The sequence below is a fragment of the Mixophyes fleayi genome, chromosome 2 (genome assembly GCF_038048845.1).
Source record: "Mixophyes fleayi isolate aMixFle1 chromosome 2, aMixFle1.hap1, whole genome shotgun sequence".
Classification (NCBI taxonomy): domain Eukaryota; kingdom Metazoa; phylum Chordata; class Amphibia; order Anura; family Limnodynastidae; genus Mixophyes; species Mixophyes fleayi.
This window is the reverse complement of record NC_134403.1, coordinates 33,498,387-33,519,137: the sequence shown is the minus strand read 5'-3', so window position 1 is coordinate 33,519,137 and position 20,751 is coordinate 33,498,387. Positions and strand designations below refer to the sequence as shown.

The window sequence follows — 20,751 nt, the reverse complement described above, 5'->3', positions numbered from 1 at the left end:
GGAAATTTAGATGTGGAGGTATGGAAATTTAGAAGTGGAGGTATGGAAATTTAGAAGTGGAGGTATGGGAATTTAGATGTGGTGGTATGGAAATTTAGATGTGGTGGTATGGAAATTTAGATGTTGTGGTATGGAAATTTAGATGTGGAGGTATGGAAATTTAGAAGTGGAGGTATGGAAATTTAGATGTGGAGGTATGGAAATTTATAAATGGCAGTATGGAAATTTAGAAGTGGTGGTATGAAAAATGTACAGGGAATGTAAGTGAATGGGATTTAGTAGTGTTACAATTAATGCAGTAGGGAAGTCGCTCATCATCATCAAGTTAAAAAGGTTGATTAATGTTTCAATATAGATTAGAAAATAAATTAAATAAATTAAGGGTCACATTTCATTAAATTGTTTTAAAAAACACCTTTGAAACGGGACTAGCACTGGGGCACACTATATTATAGTTTGTTTGTCATGTTCCCTTCCTGATATAACAGCAGAGATTTCTCCTTAGAACAATGATCATTGCCATCACAGTTCCTTACAGAACACCCCAAGGAATAACACTGTCTTGTCCTTCCGGGGCCTTATTTAGAGTTGACATTGCTCTAGGCATCATGAGTATATACATTCTAAATTAGAAATTGTGCAATCCACATGCTGATGCCACAATCTAAAATAGCTCCTAATTATTTCTACAGGGAAAAATAGACTGTAAAAAGAAACTGTAGCAAGTGAGCTAAAAATGAACCAAGCCTTGCCACCTTACAGTATACTAATTAAAAATCGATTCCTTCCATTGCTATCAATGGAACAGCCATGTGATAGCTGGGCATTGAATACAGATCTCACTAGCGGGGGCAGTGGAACCCTGTACTACGAGAAGCACAGAGAACGAGATTCAGCAGGCAATGAACTTCTACAGCAACCTTAAACATGCAATAAGCATAAAAAAGAATAAAATAAAAATAAATTATAATTATTAAAAAAATCTTATGGGTCCTGATTTTAAAAAAAAAATAAAAATAAAAATAGGTTATCACCCTTTATAAATGGGAGGAGAAATGAAGAGAGACAAAACAAGTGGTAATCCTAAACACTGCACGAGATAAAGAGAGGGGAAAGAATCTAAGCTCAGTAACACCTAGGCTATGTACACTGCAATGGTGTAAATGCATTTATGCTATGCTCCCATTAACCCCGTAGCTTTTAAAACAGATACTGTAGAAGAGGTCTTCACTTACAAAAGTCGCCTTTCCCGTAGAGATGGAAATTCTGACAGGTAATCGGATGCCCCCAGAAATTATACGCAAAGTAGCAAAAGCTTATATCGAGGAACGGGTAACAAGGAGTAGGAGATTGGAGCACTACTCAGGGGTGAGCGTGAGCGGCAACCAAAGCCAGACCAGGGGTCAAAAGGTCAGAAGAATACACAGAGAGTCTCAGTCTCGAGTCGGAGGGTCAGGGGCTGGCAGTGAACAAGGGTAGTCCAGGCAACAGACCCAAAAGGTCAGGTAACAGGTGATCAAACAGCAGAATATAGATTCATTAAGGCACAGCATTTGCAAGACAAAGGACAATATAACCGGCAGGGAGGCTAAGCCCTCCCTGCCAATTAAACAATGGAGGGCTTAATCTTAGAAAATAAAATAGGAAGTAAAGTCAGAGTCACTACTTACTAGATGAGACCTGGTGTGTCAGGGAACACAACTGAGGAAGATGGGACATTTCAGCCTTGATAGACTCCCTCATGAAAATTCCTCAACCAGCATCTTAATCTCTCTAGGTTACCCTATTACCACCTCTACCCAGCTAACACAAGACGACAACTCTCTGACCAACATTGCTGTGTGACTGATCACACAGCCCACTCAGTACTTTTTACCTTTGCAGTCTAGGTGGTCCAATGTGCAATATGATGCAATATGATGTAGCACATGCCCTTGTGTTTCAAACTCCCATTGTCCCATAGATTATAAGCTTGCAAGCAGGGCCCTCTTACCTCTCTGTCTGTATGTATTACCCAGTATTGTTTTATTAATGTTTGTTCCCAATTGTAAAGCACTATGGAATCTGCTGGCGCTATATAATTAAAAGTTGATGATGATGATGATGATGATGAGGGCTAATCAGACGGGGGAACAAGGAGCACACTCCTGTGAACACATAGGAGACTAAAATTATGTGATTGCAGTCTTAATCGCACGCTCCGGCTGCCAGTCAAACAGTCGGGACTGAAGTTGCAAAGCTTTCCCAGTTACCTAGGCAATAGCTCTGTACAGCGCTGCGGAATTAGTGGCGCTATATAAATAAATGATGATGATGATGATAAACTTATATGATAAATGCTTACTTAAGATAGAACAAAGCTATGTTGCTTACATATTTATGGACAATGAATGATTAAAACTAGTCATTACTCTTTCTTATTCAAAATCTGAAGCTGTGATAAACAAATTAAATGTTTTATGAGAAGTATATATTTTTACAAGCAGAACATTTCCTGATAATTTCATTTTTTACTACCTAAACTGCCTCTGGTAAAATCCTACACACTTGGAATATGCAGTACATTTTTTAATTATTTAAAACAACCCTATCTTGATCGTTTTAGATTATTTTATTACATGTGGCACATTTGTTTATGTGAATCTTTTTTTTCTTTTTGCAGTTGGGCAAAGTGTGCATTATAATACGCTTCTTTGCTGAATCTGCAACTTGAAAGTGCAAAATGCATCCAATTAAAAGTATAAGAAATTCAAGTCCTTTTGCAAAGTAAAAATGGCTGTCTGCCCATTCCATTTATTTAATTATTAATCTTGTGCCGCAAAATTAAATCTCATTCTTGCACTGTTTCAGAAAACTAAATACACAAGCGTGCTTAGATGTAAGAGGGAAGAAGATGCCTTAGAAATTAGGTATGCAATATAGAAGGAAGACATTAAGGGATTTCACATAAAGGCATTTGATATGGTGTTTATTTAATACCTCATCTCAAGGTACACCCCACCTGCTACCTCCACTCTGACTTTGACCTAGTCCTCTCTCGAACTCTCGTTAGCTCCCCCCATGCTTGCTTCCAAGACTTCTTCTGTGCTACCCCTCACCTTTAGAACTCCTTACCCCGCCTCACCCGACTATCCCCCAACCTACAATCCTTCAAATGCTCCCTCAAAACCCAGCTCTACCTTCTCGCCTATCCTACCACCTCTTCCCCATCTTCTCTTCCTTTGCCAACCATCTCCTTTTCATCCCAGTTGTTCCTACTGTTTCTCACCACCCCTCCCTCTAGAATGTAAACTCTCTCAGACAGGGTCCTCTCTAGCTATCTCATGTCTGTCTATTGTCCTTCCCCCTCGTACGTCCTATCACGTCTTTGGTTTTACTGACTCATCTGTGCTACCTCTGTGAAACTGCCTCATTTAGTTGTGATTTTACTTACTGTATTATGTCTTGTCTGAGTTTGCACAATTGTTGCTACGGAATCTATGACGGATTATTAATAAATAATAATAGTATTTTACTAGGAACTACAACTATAGGTCCCAGGAACCTTAGCAGCCATTGCTACAAATTCTACTATGCATAAGCTGGCAATTGTAGTTCTACAAGCACCAGCATAGCCATGAGTAAAAAAGCGATGGTACATGTGCATAAATCCATGTAAATAAAACATTTTACCAAATCCTATCTCTTGTGTCCACAGGAGGATCCTCTGGCAGGTATAATGACCAATCCAAACAAGTTGAAATCTGTTGTAACATTTTATAACTAAGCGCATATAATACACACAGCTCTCTGCAGCAAGGTTATTATTATTATAAATTTTTAGTTATAAGGCGCCACAAGGTGTCTGTAGCGCCGTACAGGGACAAACAAATTACAATACAATGGGAGACAGCACAGTACAGTAAACGGTAAGCACAGTAACTCAATAAGCTCAATGCACAGCTAGAGAGGGGGGGAAGGGGGAGGGAGGATCCGCAAACGACGGGGCCCAAGAAGGAGGACGCGGAAGACAGGGAGACCCCCAGGGGGGAGGAGGGAGTGAGAGTGAACGTGGGGTGGAGGACCCTCAAGGAGGAGGGCTTAGTAGCTGGAGAGCAGAGAAGTGGTGGAAACAGGAGGAGAGATGGCCCTGCTCAGAGGAGCGTACAATCTAAGGGGAGGGGTGGACAGACAGAGAGACGCAGGGGAGAGAGGGAGAGTAGGGGGACGGAGGCAGAAGATAAGGTAGGAAGTTAAGTGGGAGACAGAGAGGCTTTAAGAAAAAGGTGAGTTTTTAGGGCCCGTTTGAAACTGGACAGATTAGGGGAAGTTCTAAAAGAGGGAGCTTGTTCCAGTGGAGGGGGGCAGCACGGGCGAAGTCTTGGATACGTGCATGGGAGGAGGTTATAAGGGGGGAAGAGAGGCGACAGTCAGAGGCAGAACGGAGAGGGCAGGATGGAGCATGAATAGAGAGGAGGGTGGTGATGTAGGGCACAGTGGAGTTGGCGAGGGCCTTGTAGGTGAGTGTGAGGAGCTTAAAGAGGATTCTGAAGGGGAATGGGAGCCAGTGAAGGGCTAGGTAGAGGGGGGAGACAGAAGAGGAGCGGCGAGAAAGGAAAATAAGCCTAGCGGCAGCGTTAAGATCAGATCGAAGGGGAGCGAGATGAGAGTGGGGGAGGCCAGTGAGGAGGAGCTTGCAGTAATCCAGGTGGGAGATGATCAGAGAGTGGATAAGGCATTTGGTGGCATCTTGGGAGAGGAAGGGCCGGATGCGAGCGATGTTACGCAGCTGGAAGCGGCACGATTTAGCAAGAGAGAGGATGTGGGGGCCAAAGGAGAGAGAGGAGTCGAGGATGACACCAAGGCAGCGAAGTTGGGGGACAGGGAGATAGAGATGTTGTCGACAGTGATGGAGAGGTCAGAAGGGGATGAGGTATGAGAGGGAGGAAAAACTATGAGCTCAGTTTTGGCAAGGTTAAGTTTGAGGAATCGAGAGGACATCAAGGAGGAGATGGCAGAGAGGCAGGCGGACACCCTAGAGAAGAGGGAGGGAGCGAGATCAGGAGAGGAGAGGTATAGTTGAGTGTCGTCAGCATAAAGGTGGTAGCTGAAGCCGAAGAAGCTGATGAGTTTACCCAGGGAGGAGGTGTATAGAGAGAAGAGTAAGGGTCCCAGAACAGAGCCCTGAGGGACCCCGACTGGAAGGGTGGACAGGGGGTGAGAGACCCAGAGGTGGTGACAGAGAAAGATCGGTGAGTAAGGTAAGAGGTGAACCAGGACAGGACTGGGCCAGAGAGGGCGAAAGACTGGAGGGTGTGAAGGAGGAGGGGGTGGTCAACGGTGTCGAAGCCTGCAGAGAGGTCAAGGAGGATGAGAAGGGAGAAGTGGCCCCTGGCTTTAGCAGAGAGGAGGTCGCTGGTGACTTTAGACAGGGCAGTTTTAGTGGAGTGGAGGCGGCGGAAACCAGACTGGAGAGGATCAAGGAGGGAGTGTTCAGAAAGGTAGGATGTGAGACGGCTGCAGACGAGCCTCTCGAGAATTTTGGAGGCAAAGGGGAGAAGAGATATGGGGCGATAGTTCGAGAGAGAAGTGGGGTCGAGATTAGGTTTCTTAAGAATGTGGGATATGAGAGCATGTTTGAAGGAGGAGGGGAAGATGCCAGTGGAAAGGGAGAGATTAAAGAGGTGAGCGAGGTGGGAGCAGGTGGTGGGGAAAGGGAGCGAAGAAGGTGGGAGGGGATGGGATCCAGGGGACAGGTAGTGGGGGGGAGGATGAAATGAGAGAGTGGACTTCCTCGCCGGTGGTGGGGCGGAAGGAGTGGAGGGGAAAGTGGTTGGGTGGGAGGACGGAAGAGTGGGAGGGGTAAAAGAGAGAGTGGAGGAGGAGATTTCAAGTCAGATGGCCTCGATTTTAGAGGAGAAGAAGGAGGCGAAATCGGAGGCAGTCAGGGAGGAGGGAGGAGGGGGAGGGGAGGGTGCCAGGAGAGTGCTGAGGGTGGCGAAGAGGCGGCAGGGGTTAGACGACTGGGAAGAGATGAGGGATTTAAAGATTGTTTAGCGAGTGAGAGGGCAAAGCTGTAGGATGAAAAGATGAATTTAAAGTGTAGGAAGTCAGCCAGTGAGCGGGATTTTCTCCAGTGACGTTCAGCAGTACGGGAGCATTTTTGGAGGAAGCGGGTAAATTTGGAGTTCCAGGGTTGGGGTTTGGAGCAGCTGGGGTGGACGGAGTGGGCAGGGGCGACCGCGTCCAGAGCGGAGATGAGGGTGTGATTGTAGAGGGAGACCATCTGGTTGGGGCAGGCCTGGGAGGAAAGGGGAGAAAGGAGCGTATTGAGAGAGGAGTACAGAGAGGCAGACTTAAGGTTATAACTTAACTCTCCTGGACTGTCAAGGAGACACCCGAAATCGTAGGTGATCTTACAGACTCCTGAGAGATTTTGATAATCTCCCGAAAGCCAGACTAGCAGTGAGTGGAGCCACCACAGGGGAATCAGTGTGGATTGTGCTGGAGACATTTTTTTTGTAGCACACCTCCTCCTGGTATGGAGATGTGCTACACGAAAATGGCCGCCACTCCCCAGCACACAGATGTTGTCGTTACTTATTCTTCTCTCCAGTGAGGGAGAGATAGAGAGAAATGGAGGAAAGGGGTTGAGAGATAGAAATAGGGTATCTAAGGGACAGAACGTAAGTGAGATAGAACGGTGGTAGTCAGTTTCACGGTACTGACTAACCCTACAGAGGAGAGAATGACATGAGGAGGCCGACTGGAGAAACACTGACCTGTTAAAAAAAAATACTTACCGGAAACAAGATTACGTCACATCATGATTCGCCTTCTTGCCGACTGGAGAAAATGACATCATCAGACACAGCGATTTGGCTTAAAGTGGCGCTAAACGTACCCGCCTGGTATCTGATGATGTCATTTTCTCCAGTCGGCAAGAAGGTGAATCATGATGTGAAGTAATCTTGATTCCTGTAAGTAGTTTTTTTTACAGGTCGGTGTAGTTCTCAATCGGCCTCCTCAAGTCGTTCTCTCTTCTGTTGGGGTAGTCAGTACCGTTAATTGGTACTACACCAAGAGAGAAATAGTGGAGGTAGGTGGGGGAAGAGAAATGGGTTAAGAAAGAGAGAGGTGGGGGGGAAAGGGACGGAGAAAGAGGGGAGATAGTGCTTGGCATTCCTTGATTCTTTACTGTTCTCATCCATTGGTTCTTTCAGCCATTGGTGAGTCCATATTTTACTAAGCAACAGGGATGGAAGACTGCACAACAATTATGACATTTTTGAGAAGTCATCAATGTTTTCCATTATATAAAATAAATAAATAAATATATATATATATATATATATATATATATATATATATATATATATATATATATATATATAGTTAACCAGTGCATGATACTCATGCATTCTAGTCAAATCAAGCTACTTAAGGTGTTAAAAAGGTTCTTGTCATGCATTTGGGCCTAGCCCAGGCCTCCTCAGGGGAAGATCGTTACTTCCCGATGCAAGCGCCCTTTTTAATGTGTGTTCATGAGGTAAAATTACCTCACGAAAATTAGTTTGACCCCTCAACTCGTAAATTTAGCCTTTACTACCCCTCCCACGGGGGGGAGGGGGGATGATGGAAGTTAACTGACTTGACTATTCTAATTTTTTTGTCAAATAATGTCAGTATACCAAATTTCAGGTCAATTGGATGAGCCCTTTCTGAGAAAATAGTTTTTTACACACACAAACACACTAATGCACACCTCTACACATGTGTGTTCATGAGGTAAAATTACCTCACGAAAATGAGTTTGAGTCCTACCAAATTTCAGCCCTTTTTGAATTTTTTTCCCACACACAATAAGAATTTAGTAGGTCAGTGTATAACTCTGCCCAGCCGGTGGCGCTGCAACTTGTTTTTTTTTCCCACACACACACAGACAGACAGACGCCACTAAGCATTTATATTATAGATATATGTTGACACCACTTTGAATCATATTGTGGAGCATCCTGTTTTTGTCCACTAAATAGTTCAGATGTCACTGATACTGACCCCCACACAATTGCTTGATTGAAACAGTTGGTATTTTAAAAGCATGAAATATTTTATTTTCGTCCACTGCTAATTAGTTTACTAATATACTATCACAACCAGTAGCCACTGATTGTCTACTCTTCACTCTCTCCCTCCTAACTTATCAGCACACAATTCAGGAAGACTGATCTGTAAGCAAACTGTTAAGATTTGTGCAGTACACTCACAGCTATTGCAATATACATTTCCTCTTCCACTCTGCAGACCTACCACTGTTGCAGGAGGTGCGGTGCACCGGGGCACATGGACATAATGGGGCCCACAGCATGGGGAAGTAGCGAGCTAGTTCTACCTCTGCACTGTCCAACCCTCTACAAGCCGCTTTACGAGCACAGAATTGCAGCAAATGTCCGACCCACATACTATCACTTCTAATATGGCAGCTGAGAACAGGGGGGAAGGGGGGGGGGATAAATATAGACGATATCAATCCAAAATTCGCGCAATCTGACATTTTACTGGAAATTAAGTTTTTCCTCTATTTCAGATCCGAATCTGGTGCGACGCGATTTCAGATCCAAATCTGATTTTTCCGATTCCAAAACCCGCATCTTTACTAATTATCTCTTCTAAGAGTTAGATCAAAAACAACTGTAGTTGTGATCTTTCTCAAACGGCAGTTTCAGAAAGAAATTGTTGGAAATGATGGCTTTACCCGCCACATAAGTGCCATGTTTGTATGTGGAGTTTACACTGCATCGAACTATGAGTTTTATCTCAATTACCAGAAAACCTGCAAAGTTGTTTTAAGTTTCCTTCTCCGATGATTACCTGAAAATGTATCCATCAAGAAAAAGCAGAGAGACAGGATATAGCTAACACAAAATTGGCCAGGTAATTGCAATGCTGAGATGATCTTTGAAATAAAAGAGAAAACCCTGGGTTTGTGACAGTGTTCTGGAGCTATACTCGCTTTTTCAGCAATGTAAACTCAACATTCTCTTTTTCTGTGTATAAATAAAATTCTGGCATACAAAATGGACTTAAAACTAATATAAAGAAAACACAACAAGTAGTTATTGACAATGCAATTATGCAATAAGTTATTGAAACCAGCTTTGATTGATCTAATGCAACATAGACAATGAAAGGAAAAGTCTGACCAGTTGCAACAGCAGTTGTTAGTACATAACTCAATAGAATACAGCAAACAAGTTGGATGTATATATGCTTTATTGGGGCAGCACAGTGGCTAAGTGGTTAGTACTTCTGCCTCACAGCACTGGGGCCACGAGTTCAATTCCCGACCATGGCCTTATCTGTGAGGAGTTTGTATGTTCTCCCTGTGTTTGCACGGATTTCCTCTGGGTGCGCCGGTTTTCTCCCACACTCTAAAAACAAACTAGTAGGTTAATTGGCTGATATCAAATTGACCCTAATCTCTATGTGTGTTAGGAAATTTAGACTGTAAGCTCCAATGGGGCCGGGAACTGATGTGAATGAGTTCTCTGTACAGCGTTGCGGAATTAGTGGCACTATATAAATAAATGATGATGATGATCATCATGATTTCATAGTTAGTATAGTTACCAACTACTTACAATACTCAGAAAAAAACATTGCTGCTGAGCAGAAGCCTATAAGGCAGTGGATTCCAAACTTTTTCAGTTCAAGGCACCCTTAGGGTCTCCAAATTTTTTTCAAGGCACCCCTAAGCCAAAATTATTACCAAGTAGCCCCCTGTCTTGCTTACCACTGGCCCTGGCCAAAGCACCTCTGTGATATCTCCAAGACACCCCAGGGAGCCTAGGCGCACAGTTTGGGAACCACTGCTATAAGGCATACTTGCCAACTTTTACTCGTCGGCCACCAGGAGATCCAGGAGGAGAACGAATCGCATCATTTTGGCCCTGCTCCCTAAGCAAATATCACTATTTTGGCCAATTACAACAGAGGGCGGGGCCATGATGATGCAATAAAGGCGCCACTAAGTCTCATCCCCACCCATTTCACTAATGAAGTGGTGTCGATCCTTGAGGTTGCCCTGTTCTCTTGGGATATCGGGAGGACTCCCAGAAATTCTGCTGGACATTCCGAGAGAGTATTAAACTCTGCTATAAAGACATCACATGCGATACCATCTAGGCAGTGATTGGTGCACAAAAATACCTATCATGATAGGTTACTAAACCTGGTTGCAATTGTTGTTTTCGGTTTATTTATTTAATTTTTTTACTTTCATTTTTTTTTAAATTCTCTATTTGTAAAGGAAACAAATGTACACAACGGCATTATGAAGTAGTAAACAATAGACAAATCGTTTTATTGGGCTTTTGTAAATTTTTAAGTATGCAGTGAAGGAAGGGCAAAGGAACAGCAGGTACAGGACAGGGGAAAACTAAAGCCAATGCATGAACGGCCATAGAAACTCACAGAAAGTGAGCAATATGGGAAAACAAGCCCAAAAGGTACCAAAGCAGCATCACCGACAATATAAAAAGTGGGTAAGTTATATCTTTTTGATAAGGAGGACGTGAGCTCCAATGTGGACGACCCAAAAAAATCTTTATAAAGCCTAAAGTAAAACAAAACTGTGTCCAATATAAAAAGTAATAGGAATTGGACTGGACAGGTGGTTTATAATGACAAAAAAGAACATTTTTAGAGACTTGGGTCAGTCCATTAAAGTTAGGGACGTTTGGAAACTATGATAGAGAGGTGTGTATGACGTCTGCACCAGGTTGACAGGAGTCTCACATCTGTTCTCTAGAAGACTCTGCTCCTTCCCCTGTCTAACTCTCAGGGGTAGATTTATCAAATGTCTAAAAAGGAAAGTATAGGTGTTGCCCAGATTCTAGCCATCAGTTATCTACTAAATTCTAGAACACGATAGCTAGAATCTGATTGGTTGCTATGGGCAACACCTTCACAATTCCCTTCTTCACATCATGACACTGCATCCTGTCAGATGCAGCCCCGTCCTCATTAACATAATCACATGAGTGACAGGCCACTGCCTCCAATAAGATCAGCACATTCATCTCATGCTGCTGTGAAAACTCCAATGATCTGATTGGTTGCAGGTAGTTTAATCCCTGCCCACTTCAAAACTGAGGACATCCTGGACAAGCAGGAGATTAACAGCGATAACAAAAAGTGCTCTGATCCTAACTCTCCTAATGACTTTACCCTACCCAAAGTCACCTTAAAAAGAAAATGCTATACTGTATACCATGGAAAAAATTATTTTACTTCACAAGTAATTATTCATGTATATTTAATTATGAGCATGCTCTTTTCATTTGCACTTTCTACTTTCAGCAAGCGGGGAATAAAGACATTGCTAATGACAACCAGAGGTTGTTGGTTTTCTACTTGTCAATTGAAAAATAGAGCAAAAAAGAATAAGTTTACAATAAACACACTTTCAAATATGTGAAGAGAAAGCCAATAAAGTAAAACTGCAAGTCGAGAGATGTATAATTTAGATGACTTTTTGAGAAGAGACTTAATAAAAAAAATCTATGTAAAACAATCTGCCGAACAATCTATAACAAACAATTTATATCTCTTGCCGAACAGTCTGATAAATTGAAAAAGCAGCGTTCACATTAATTTATAGAAACCAAAGAATTGTTGGGAATTTTGTTTGTTGTTTTACACAGGACTTGTCCACACTGGAAGTGTAGCTACAACATCCTTCATGTAAGTTTAACACATGGATGTTTACTGTTAATGGAAACCAAAGTAAAGGCTAACTCCAACTAAATGACAAGTGCAGCCATAAGCGAAACATCCCTAAACGCAGATGATAGGGAAAACAAATGGTACCTACAGCTTAAGGGTTAACCCTTCTCCAGTTTACAGCCAATGGGATGGGGGTGGGTGTTGACTCCCTGGAGAGGATATGAGCCGGGTCCAGGCATGTTCCTTCCTTCTTACCTGGCTGGAAATCCCACCGCACCCTCCCTATATGTTTGGTATTTATAATATGTCATTAACCTTTTGCTTTGCGGAACAGATTTGTGGCAGGAAGACAAGTTTGGTGAGTCGACAACCGGTTACATGGTGCTACCGCTGATTGGCCGAAGGGCGCTACCCTCTTCGAAGCACCTTAGCTCTTGGTTCTTTAAACAGAACTCCTTGGCCTGCTCTGTACGGGCAGGACACTGTGAGCACAGAGAGGGGCATGCAAGCTGATGCCAGATTTAGCACCGGCCAATAGTAAAGGAGTTGTCCTTGTACCAGTGGTTAGTGCTGCATGGCCATTCACTGTTTGGGGAGTGCGGACGCAAGAGTTAGCACCGACCAATCGTAAAGGACTTGTCCTGGGACCAGTGGTTAGTGCCAGATGGCCATACACTGTTTTGGTAAGTTTGACATAGGTTGGGACGCCTCACCATCCTTGTCTTCTCCACCACCGATTAGAACTAAGCAAATTATAATCTAATAAATCAAAACTTAAATTAGTTAAACTTAACAGTTGTCCGTGTCATTATTTATTAGTGTTAAGTTTGGCTTTGGTTAAATGTGTCATAGGGGTATGGTAACAGAGGTCAGAAACTCTTCAGTCTGCAGTTTTTTGGTATTGTTAACCTAACACACCCCCCCCTATTCACAGCTAGCATATTCCTGGGGGTTCCATGGCAGGAACAATCCAGTTAATGAGACTCCTGCACCAACGGCTTTCGTGAACTGCAGTGGTCTCTTGCATGGAACCCATTACATTGGAGCCTGTATGCAAGACTACCAAGAGTAATCTTGGACCCTGGTACTGCTGCTTCTTGGGGCCCCTTGGGGTGGGTCACAGTGCGGACTAACTAAGCCAATTCCGTGCATGCAGTGTAGCAGAAGTGTGACTTTGCAGACTAAATGGTAGCTACTGTTCCACACAGTCTCATTGCCCAGTTTTTAACGTGGCTCAGCTGGGGTCGTGGATAGGTCCTGAGGCCACTCACACACACCATAATCTGCCATTGCATGACTCCCAAGCAAGGCATAGACCAGGATACTCTGTACCCGACCCACCCCCCTCTCTAGATCCCCCATGTCTGTATGTTGGGGTGGGGGGTTGAAAGAAATATTGTTCTGTTTTTCTTGTCACTTGCTGTAAGAAAGCATGAGGTGCCATAAGCCTCTTTTGTAGGCACATTGCACTTATAAAAATAAAGCCATTATAGTCCAGCACAGCTAAAACCAGTCTTGTTTTCAAATGTATTCCTTGTTTTACATGATGAGTTAGGATGGTGTATTATGTTTGAAGCCACAACAGAAGATCTGATTTAATTTTCTAGCATCCTATAATTCAGATCACTAGAGAGGAGCAGATACCGGCAGATCTTGGCAGTGATGATCTAAAAATCTGTGGTACGCATGTCTATAAAAATCCGGGTCAGGTTTGGGCAAGGAAGTGGTCAGATCACAAAAAAGAAACACCAGTCTCTTGCAGATTTGTGTACACACCCATACCTAAAACATTTATCCTCACATAGGCAAACCGAGGGGGGGTTTCCTAGTGTCTGGAAACCCCCTCCCAGCATGGGGGACTGTATGCTTGAGGTGGCTTGCCCCCCGTGTATATGATGGGGATAGAAATTGCCTGTGTATATGATGTGGATAGGAAGAGTTGGAGAGCAGCCAAGCACTGTCTAAAATTATAGTCACGCCCGCATGCGTGCTGGTCACGCCCACTGGCGGCGTAGCATGGAAACCCCTCTCTACAAATCCTGCGTTTGCCCCTGCCTCAAACTAAACACACCCCAATTGGGCAGTTCACGATTGTGTCCATCGATTGGTACCACCACTGATGCAGTGCGGTAATGAAGATCCGAGTACACAGCTGTCCTTTTGTAAATTACAAGATTGTCATGAGCCTTATACAAAAGTCAATCATTTCAATGTAATATTGTAATATATATTTAGTCCCATTAAAGCAGACAAGGACATAGGATTTACTCAGCTCATAACAGACACCCTTCCGACCAACTCCACCAACCCAGCTAATACAGATCTATCGGGACTTTGGGCCTTTTCATTCAATGCTGCAGTAGTGTTAATCCAAATTACAAACACAATCTATTCATTCTCTGCTAACCTGCCAGATTGTCATTGTGGTAAAAATCATTTTAGTCCACGTAATTAGATCATATCAACAGAGAACTTGGAACATATTGATTCACGTGATTATTTACTGCCAATACAGACGTACAAGGTGAAGTACTACATTATTTGGTGACAATATTATTTTATTTGGACTAGCAATTACTAACAAGCTCTCTTCATCATATCAAAGGAATTCTAAAACAAGTTCTTTGAAACATGCCAAACTCTCTTTCCAAACAATTGGTCTTTATCCGCCACAACCTAATTAGACATTCTTGGACGTACACCAGACACAATCATATAACAGCCTACAAATGAGTATCTGTCTAGGAAGACTTTATTACCTGTGCTTTTAACACTGGCCCTGTAAGGATGATTATCATCTGGTTGTACACAGTTTGGCATGTTTAAATAATTTGTTTTAGGATCTGAGGAACAGAGTGGATTTCTCAAAAGCTTATTTTGAAAAATTACCTTAGAGTTCAAATGAAAAGAATAACCACAAAATACTACTCTGGTTGATATAGATGTAAGCTGTGCGTGGGATTTTGCTCCAAAAAACGTGGCCCAGCTTTCCGTGATACAATTACAATAGTACTTTTAATACTTTAGTCAATGCTGACCTTTGGGGTCCTTATGTAGTGCTCTGAAGAAACTTGTTTTCAAATAGATCAGTCGATCTGTGTTTTAAGAAAACCTGGCATTGGTGCAATACTAATAATGCATAAATAAACAGATATTGTTTTATGATTGTAAGTATGTTTTCTGGGCAGCACGGTGGCCTAGTGATTAGCACTTCCACCTCACAGCACTGGGGTCATGAGTTCTCGACCATGGCCTTATCTGTGTGGAGTTTGCATGTTCTCCCTGTGTTTGCGTGGGTTTCCTCTGGGAGCTCCGGTTTCCTCCCACACTCCAAAAACATATCGGTATCAAATTGATAATAGTGTTACTCTCTCTCTCTGTCTGTCTGTGTATGTTAGGGAATTTAGACTGCAAGCTCAAATGGGGCAGGGACTGATGTGAATGAGTTCTCTGTGCAGCACTGCAGAATTAGAACGCTATATAAATAACTGGTGATGATGATGTATGTAACGCACATTTTCAGTGATACTTCCACTAAGCTATTTTATTAACTGTTATCAATTATAACCCTAGCCATTGTTGGTGTACAATCGAGCAAAATATATAGTCCCAACAGTTTATTTCAGAAAATATTGGTGGCTGAATAAACTGAACATCTGCTCATACGTCCTATTAATCTTCGAGCAAAGTCCCTCTATTACAGCCTATAATTTCCTGGGAGTGGAACGGGGAGGGAAATGGGCGTATGCACATAGTCAATGTGCAGGATGGGCACAAACACACGCAGCAAGTCCGATTCAAGCTTTGGGAATCTCAGAGGTATTTCTCTGTTGTATCACTTGCACCAGCTACAGGTCGGGTGTAAGTGCTGATATGACGGCTGTGTATACATGCTAGAACATGTGTTTGCAATCAGGAGCAACTGTAAAAATTTATTTTATGTACAGTAGACATTCATAGCATCCTAATAATTGTATTTTATGGGGAGGACCCTTTTTATTTTTTTAATGACTATGGGCCTGATTCATAAAGGATCTTAGCTTGAGAAACTTATTATTTCAGTCTCCTGGACAAAACCATGTTACAATGCAAGGGGTGCAAATTAGTATTCTGTTTTGCACATAAGTTAAATGCTGACTGTTTTTTCATGTAGCGCACAAATATCAACTTTAAATTTCAGTGTACAAATAAACTATCAAGTATTTGTGTGCTACATGAAAAAACAGACAGTATTTAACTTATGTGCAAAACAGGATACTAATTTGCACCCCTTGCATTGTAACATGGTTTTGTCCAGGAGACTGAAATAAGAAGTTTCTCAAGTTAAGATCCTTAATGAATCAGGCCCTATATTATTACCAGGCAACATTAATTGAATAGTTTTTTTTTTTCTCTGTGCGTTCATTAGGGGCTTTATATTCCCCTTATGTATTGGACGTATCCTGCAGTGTATTGTCTGTTAGAGCAGAGAGACCTCTCCCCGTCCGCTCCTTATCCGCTCCTTATTGAGTACGAAGTGCGTATGCCCAAATTATGTGCGTTTTTAAAAAACGCACAATACGTTCGTTTTGCGTGGCTTAAAGAATCAGACCCACAAATAGGGCTTTGGTTGGAACTGAACCCATGACCCCAGCAGAGTAATGCTAACCACTGTGCCACCATGATGACAATTTTGATATTAACATCATAACCATTGCGTTCCACTTTATAGTGATACTTGCTGTGGAAGCCTACAGTATGCTCGTCGCTGGCTCTAGGTGAAGTGTGTATACTCCAACGAAGTGTAATATAAATGCAAATGTTCATGAAAATACACAGGAAGAAGAAAAACAGTACAGAATTGATGTAGAAGCCAACTCATGGTGTGTGAAATGATTGATCTGCATGCATGCCAATCTATTAACGTTTAATGTGCAGCCTTTATTCCGAGAGGCACATTCACATTCTCTCAGTTTCTTTATTTAGCACCTGTGACAAGTTTGCAAATCTGGTTGTTTAGTTTAAAAGGCGCAGCCCCGTCCTGATTTCAGTTCCTTGATTAGATTAACCAGATTTTATGACTTAAAGTACTACAATCTGCTAAGAATTTCTATCAAACCGTATTGTGGTAACCCCAAGCCAGGATAAATATTCTAAAGTTATGCAGTCTGAATTTATATCATGTAAAATGTCCTACAGTAATTCTCTGGCAGGATGCAGAGTAAAACATAGAAGCGAAAGAAAAATTGTAGCACTGGGGATTTTATTTATAAATACACTTTTACTCCCCAACTAGTTAGCTGTAATTATTGTATATTGTGCTGCTTTGTAACGTAGTGGCAAATTTAGAAAAAAAAAATCAACTAAAAATGTTACTGTGTAAAAGAAAATTTAGCAATACTGATAAATTACAGATGAACTCTCCAAAATGTGATTGTTGTGCCCGGTTTATTTGTGATATTTCCCCATAAGGGTTTTCCGTTCTTCCCCAACTTCAACGCACGTCAGAATGAATTGATCGTCATTGTCTCTGCTCTATTCATAGACTATAATTTCAGTGAAATGCAGAATTTACAACTACTGTATGAAATAACCGTTCTGTGAAATGGTGAAGCAAAAGTTGTTCTCGTTAACTTTGATTTATTTAACATTGCGTCGTAAATTCTCTCATCTGTACTGTAAATAGCTGCTGGCTGCTAAGCATGACATTGTCTCTCTTTGTACATAGTGGGCAGCTGGGGTAAATTAACAGCCAGTGGAGATATTCGCTTAGTCGGGTTGCAGAAATATACATTTCACTAGGACCTAGAGTCCTCACGGTGACACTGTGGTTAGCATTGCCACCTTGAAGCGCTGCAGTGATGAGATCAGGGCCTTATCTGTGTGGAGTTTGTATGTTCTGCCGGTGTTTGCGTGGGTTTCCTCCGGGTGCTCTGGTTTCCTCCCACACTCCAAAAACATATTGCTAGGTTATTTGACTGCCGACTAAATTAACCCTGTGTATATGTGTAGTAGGTAGATAGAAGCTCCAATGGGACAGGAACTGATGTGAATGCTTATATATTCTCTGTACTGAGGTGTGCAATGTGATTGGCACTAGTTAAATAAACGGAAATAATAATCACTGAGGCATTAGTGATAGTGCACTGTCACTAGTTCCTAGTGAATTAACCGATTAATTCTTACAAATATGGTATAAGACTACAAAATATGTAGCGCTCGCCTTCACCGTGAGTAGCCCACCGGTACAATTTCACAATAATGGTGACAGTATATTATAAACACATCACACACCAACTTACAAACATTAAGAGCATGGTGTATAATATTTTGGTGGCAAAATTCCAGTCACAAGTAACCTACGTGGAGTTTGTACTTCATCCAAATATTATTTGCAACCGATATATTTGTGTCAAGTAACCTCTCACTTTTATTTTATGTTATAGGTTATATAAGCATTGATGAGACATTTAGTGGATTGTTTAAAGGATAACTCCACCCAAAACTAAAACTGAGGTATTGGGTGTGTTCGTGGAAGGAAAAGAAAACACAAAGTTCTGTTGACCTTTGGTCTGGTTTTACTCAATATGGTGCGTCCCCCACAAATGGTCCAGTCTGTGAACTCTCCAACAACTGTAGGGCTTTGGTGTTATCAGTGCTCTGTTATTAAACCCCATCTGCCTTAATGGTTAGTCCTCTAGGAGCTGTTATCGACAGTACTGCTGCTTGTTTGAATCAAACTGTATTGGATGAGTGGATCACAGGCCTGGACTATGGGAGCCTTTGGGGATGTAACTCAATGAAACTGTAGATAATTAAAACTTTGATATTTTCTGCAATTCTACTTTAGTCGGAGATGTAAATAGAACCAGGAACTCATTTTTTGAAAAATTGCAACATACAAAAAGCAATGTCAATATAATATAACAATAATATTAATATTATATATTTATTATTGTCGTTCCTAAAACTGCTACGACAAACTAGCTAGTGCATGTAACAATATAGTCATAACCAGTTTCTTGTGTATTATTGACATATATACGATCAACATCAAACATTACATTGTTTAAATTCATATTGTCCAATGAAACATTTGCAAAGATTCTTATTTTTATGCTTTGTGATTGAAAAGTAACAAGTCAATGTACCTATCATCTTCCCTGGAGCATTACAGGTTAACTGTTCTGTAGGGAACACTTGTATTGTTGCAGTGATGTAATGTAGGCTTCTATTATTATGAAGAGTGACGGAGCAGGAAAATATGAGAACACAGACTAGAATCTATTCAAACTAGATTGATATATGATAGATGAAATCCTTACATCACAAGTAGATGGGTTAGAAACAACTTCAGTATGCTTATTTTCCACCACAAAGCAGAAAAAATAGCAACAACAATATATATATATATATATATATATATATATATATATATATATATATACATACATACATATACAAATCATCTGATTACTCATTGGGAGGAATTACTTTTAAATAATTTTTAAATCAATCATCAAACCCATTCAATATTCTAGGGAGGGAAGATTGATAGAGAATTACCCCTCTAGGGTTTATTGAGCTCTTACCTAAATGGTTATTATCATGTTTCTAACTCAAGAAAGATATGACGGTTTATTGTAACTCTATTCGGATTGTTAATTTAGAGAGGGGAACCCCTCTCCCCCCAGACAGATAATAAATGACGATGGCCGGCACTGAGCTAATAATGAGGCACATATCAATGTGTTACATGGCCTTTTACTGGTGAATTCTGTTATAAAGCAGAGTTCCCTACAAGGTTTCATAAGGGGAAAACTTAATAAAGATAACTACGATTGGCTGGCGCTACGGAGGTTGTGGCACCTTGTAAATAAATAGACAAATAAATAGATAATAAATAATAATATTCTGTGTGAGGACACAGTTGGCGAACCATCTACTACTGTACCTCTGCAGATGTTGCCATAATAGCTTATTATTAACATGTAGCTAATGCTGTGGTACTATCCCCTGTATAATAATAATAATAATAATAATAATAATAACAAAAAATTACTTACAGCTCTAATGCTTTCGAAATGTCCGTCTTCTTTTTCAAAGTCGACAGGTTGCTCGTTTAATGTCCAGAAGAAGCTGACGTCCAGGAGGGGGTCGTGAACAGCTTTGCAGCTGAGAACCACACTCTCTCCAACAGTCAGTTCAGTTCTCTTTGGAGTTAGTTCTATTTTTGTAGGTTCTGCAGGGGAAGATTAACCAGCTCTGGTTAATGGTAGGCTTATGGTTTGCACATATATGCTAATTATTTGAGAAGCATTCGGGTGACAGGGGAGCATTTTCCGTACATACATCAAACTTCCTGTCTGCAAGTTCATAATTGAACTACCAATGGTGCCTTACACAGTACAATGTATTACAGGTCAGTTCGGAAAGTGCAAAACTGACAAGTGCAGACTACCCCTGGAAAATCAGTCTGCACCTACATTTGTGGGATTACGTTTCGGACTGGAAGTGTTCATGATAACAAGGTTGGTTGAAGGAGTGAAACTGTCCCTTTAAAGTCCAGCAATTTAGAACCATTTTAATTTCATGTTTTCGGCTATAAGAAAAGTGACATATTTTTACTCGGGGCAGGGCCAAAAAGACGCAATTCGAAGCAAATTGCGTCATTGAGGCTCCCATCCTACCCGCTTCACCAGGAAGAGGGCAGGATGCGGGAGAATTGTCTGCTTTCCCGGGAGTCCAGGAGACCTACCAGGAACTTGTGAGTCTCCTGGACGTTCCGAGAGAGTGGACAAGTAACTGTAATTTAGTTTACTTTAAACATATTCCTATTTATTAAAAATTCAGGTTGAACTAATTATAACATTTTAACATGAATTCATTCGAAAAAAATGAAATGTATGGCGTCCATGGTACCAGCTTTGTTACAGCACCCAAAACATTAGGAAGCACTGTTAAAAAATGTGCATTTAGAAATTAAAATATACTGTAAGATTCCTGTAAATAGATTTACTGTCGGGTTTTGCCAACCATAGTCTGACACTGTTACTAACTCCTTCT

General features: G+C 41.5%; 1 protein-coding gene across 1 annotated transcript in view; it reads right to left on the bottom strand.

Annotated features, from left to right (window-relative positions):
* CNTN5 (contactin 5) overlaps window positions 1-20,751 on the bottom strand; it is a 1,124,282-nt gene that overhangs the window by 121,394 nt on the left and 982,137 nt on the right. The window contains exon 16 of the mRNA XM_075198772.1: window positions 19,752-19,927. Within this exon, the coding sequence (XP_075054873.1) occupies window positions 19,752-19,927 (176 nt within the window). The remainder of the gene's footprint in view (window positions 1-19,751; window positions 19,928-20,751) is intronic.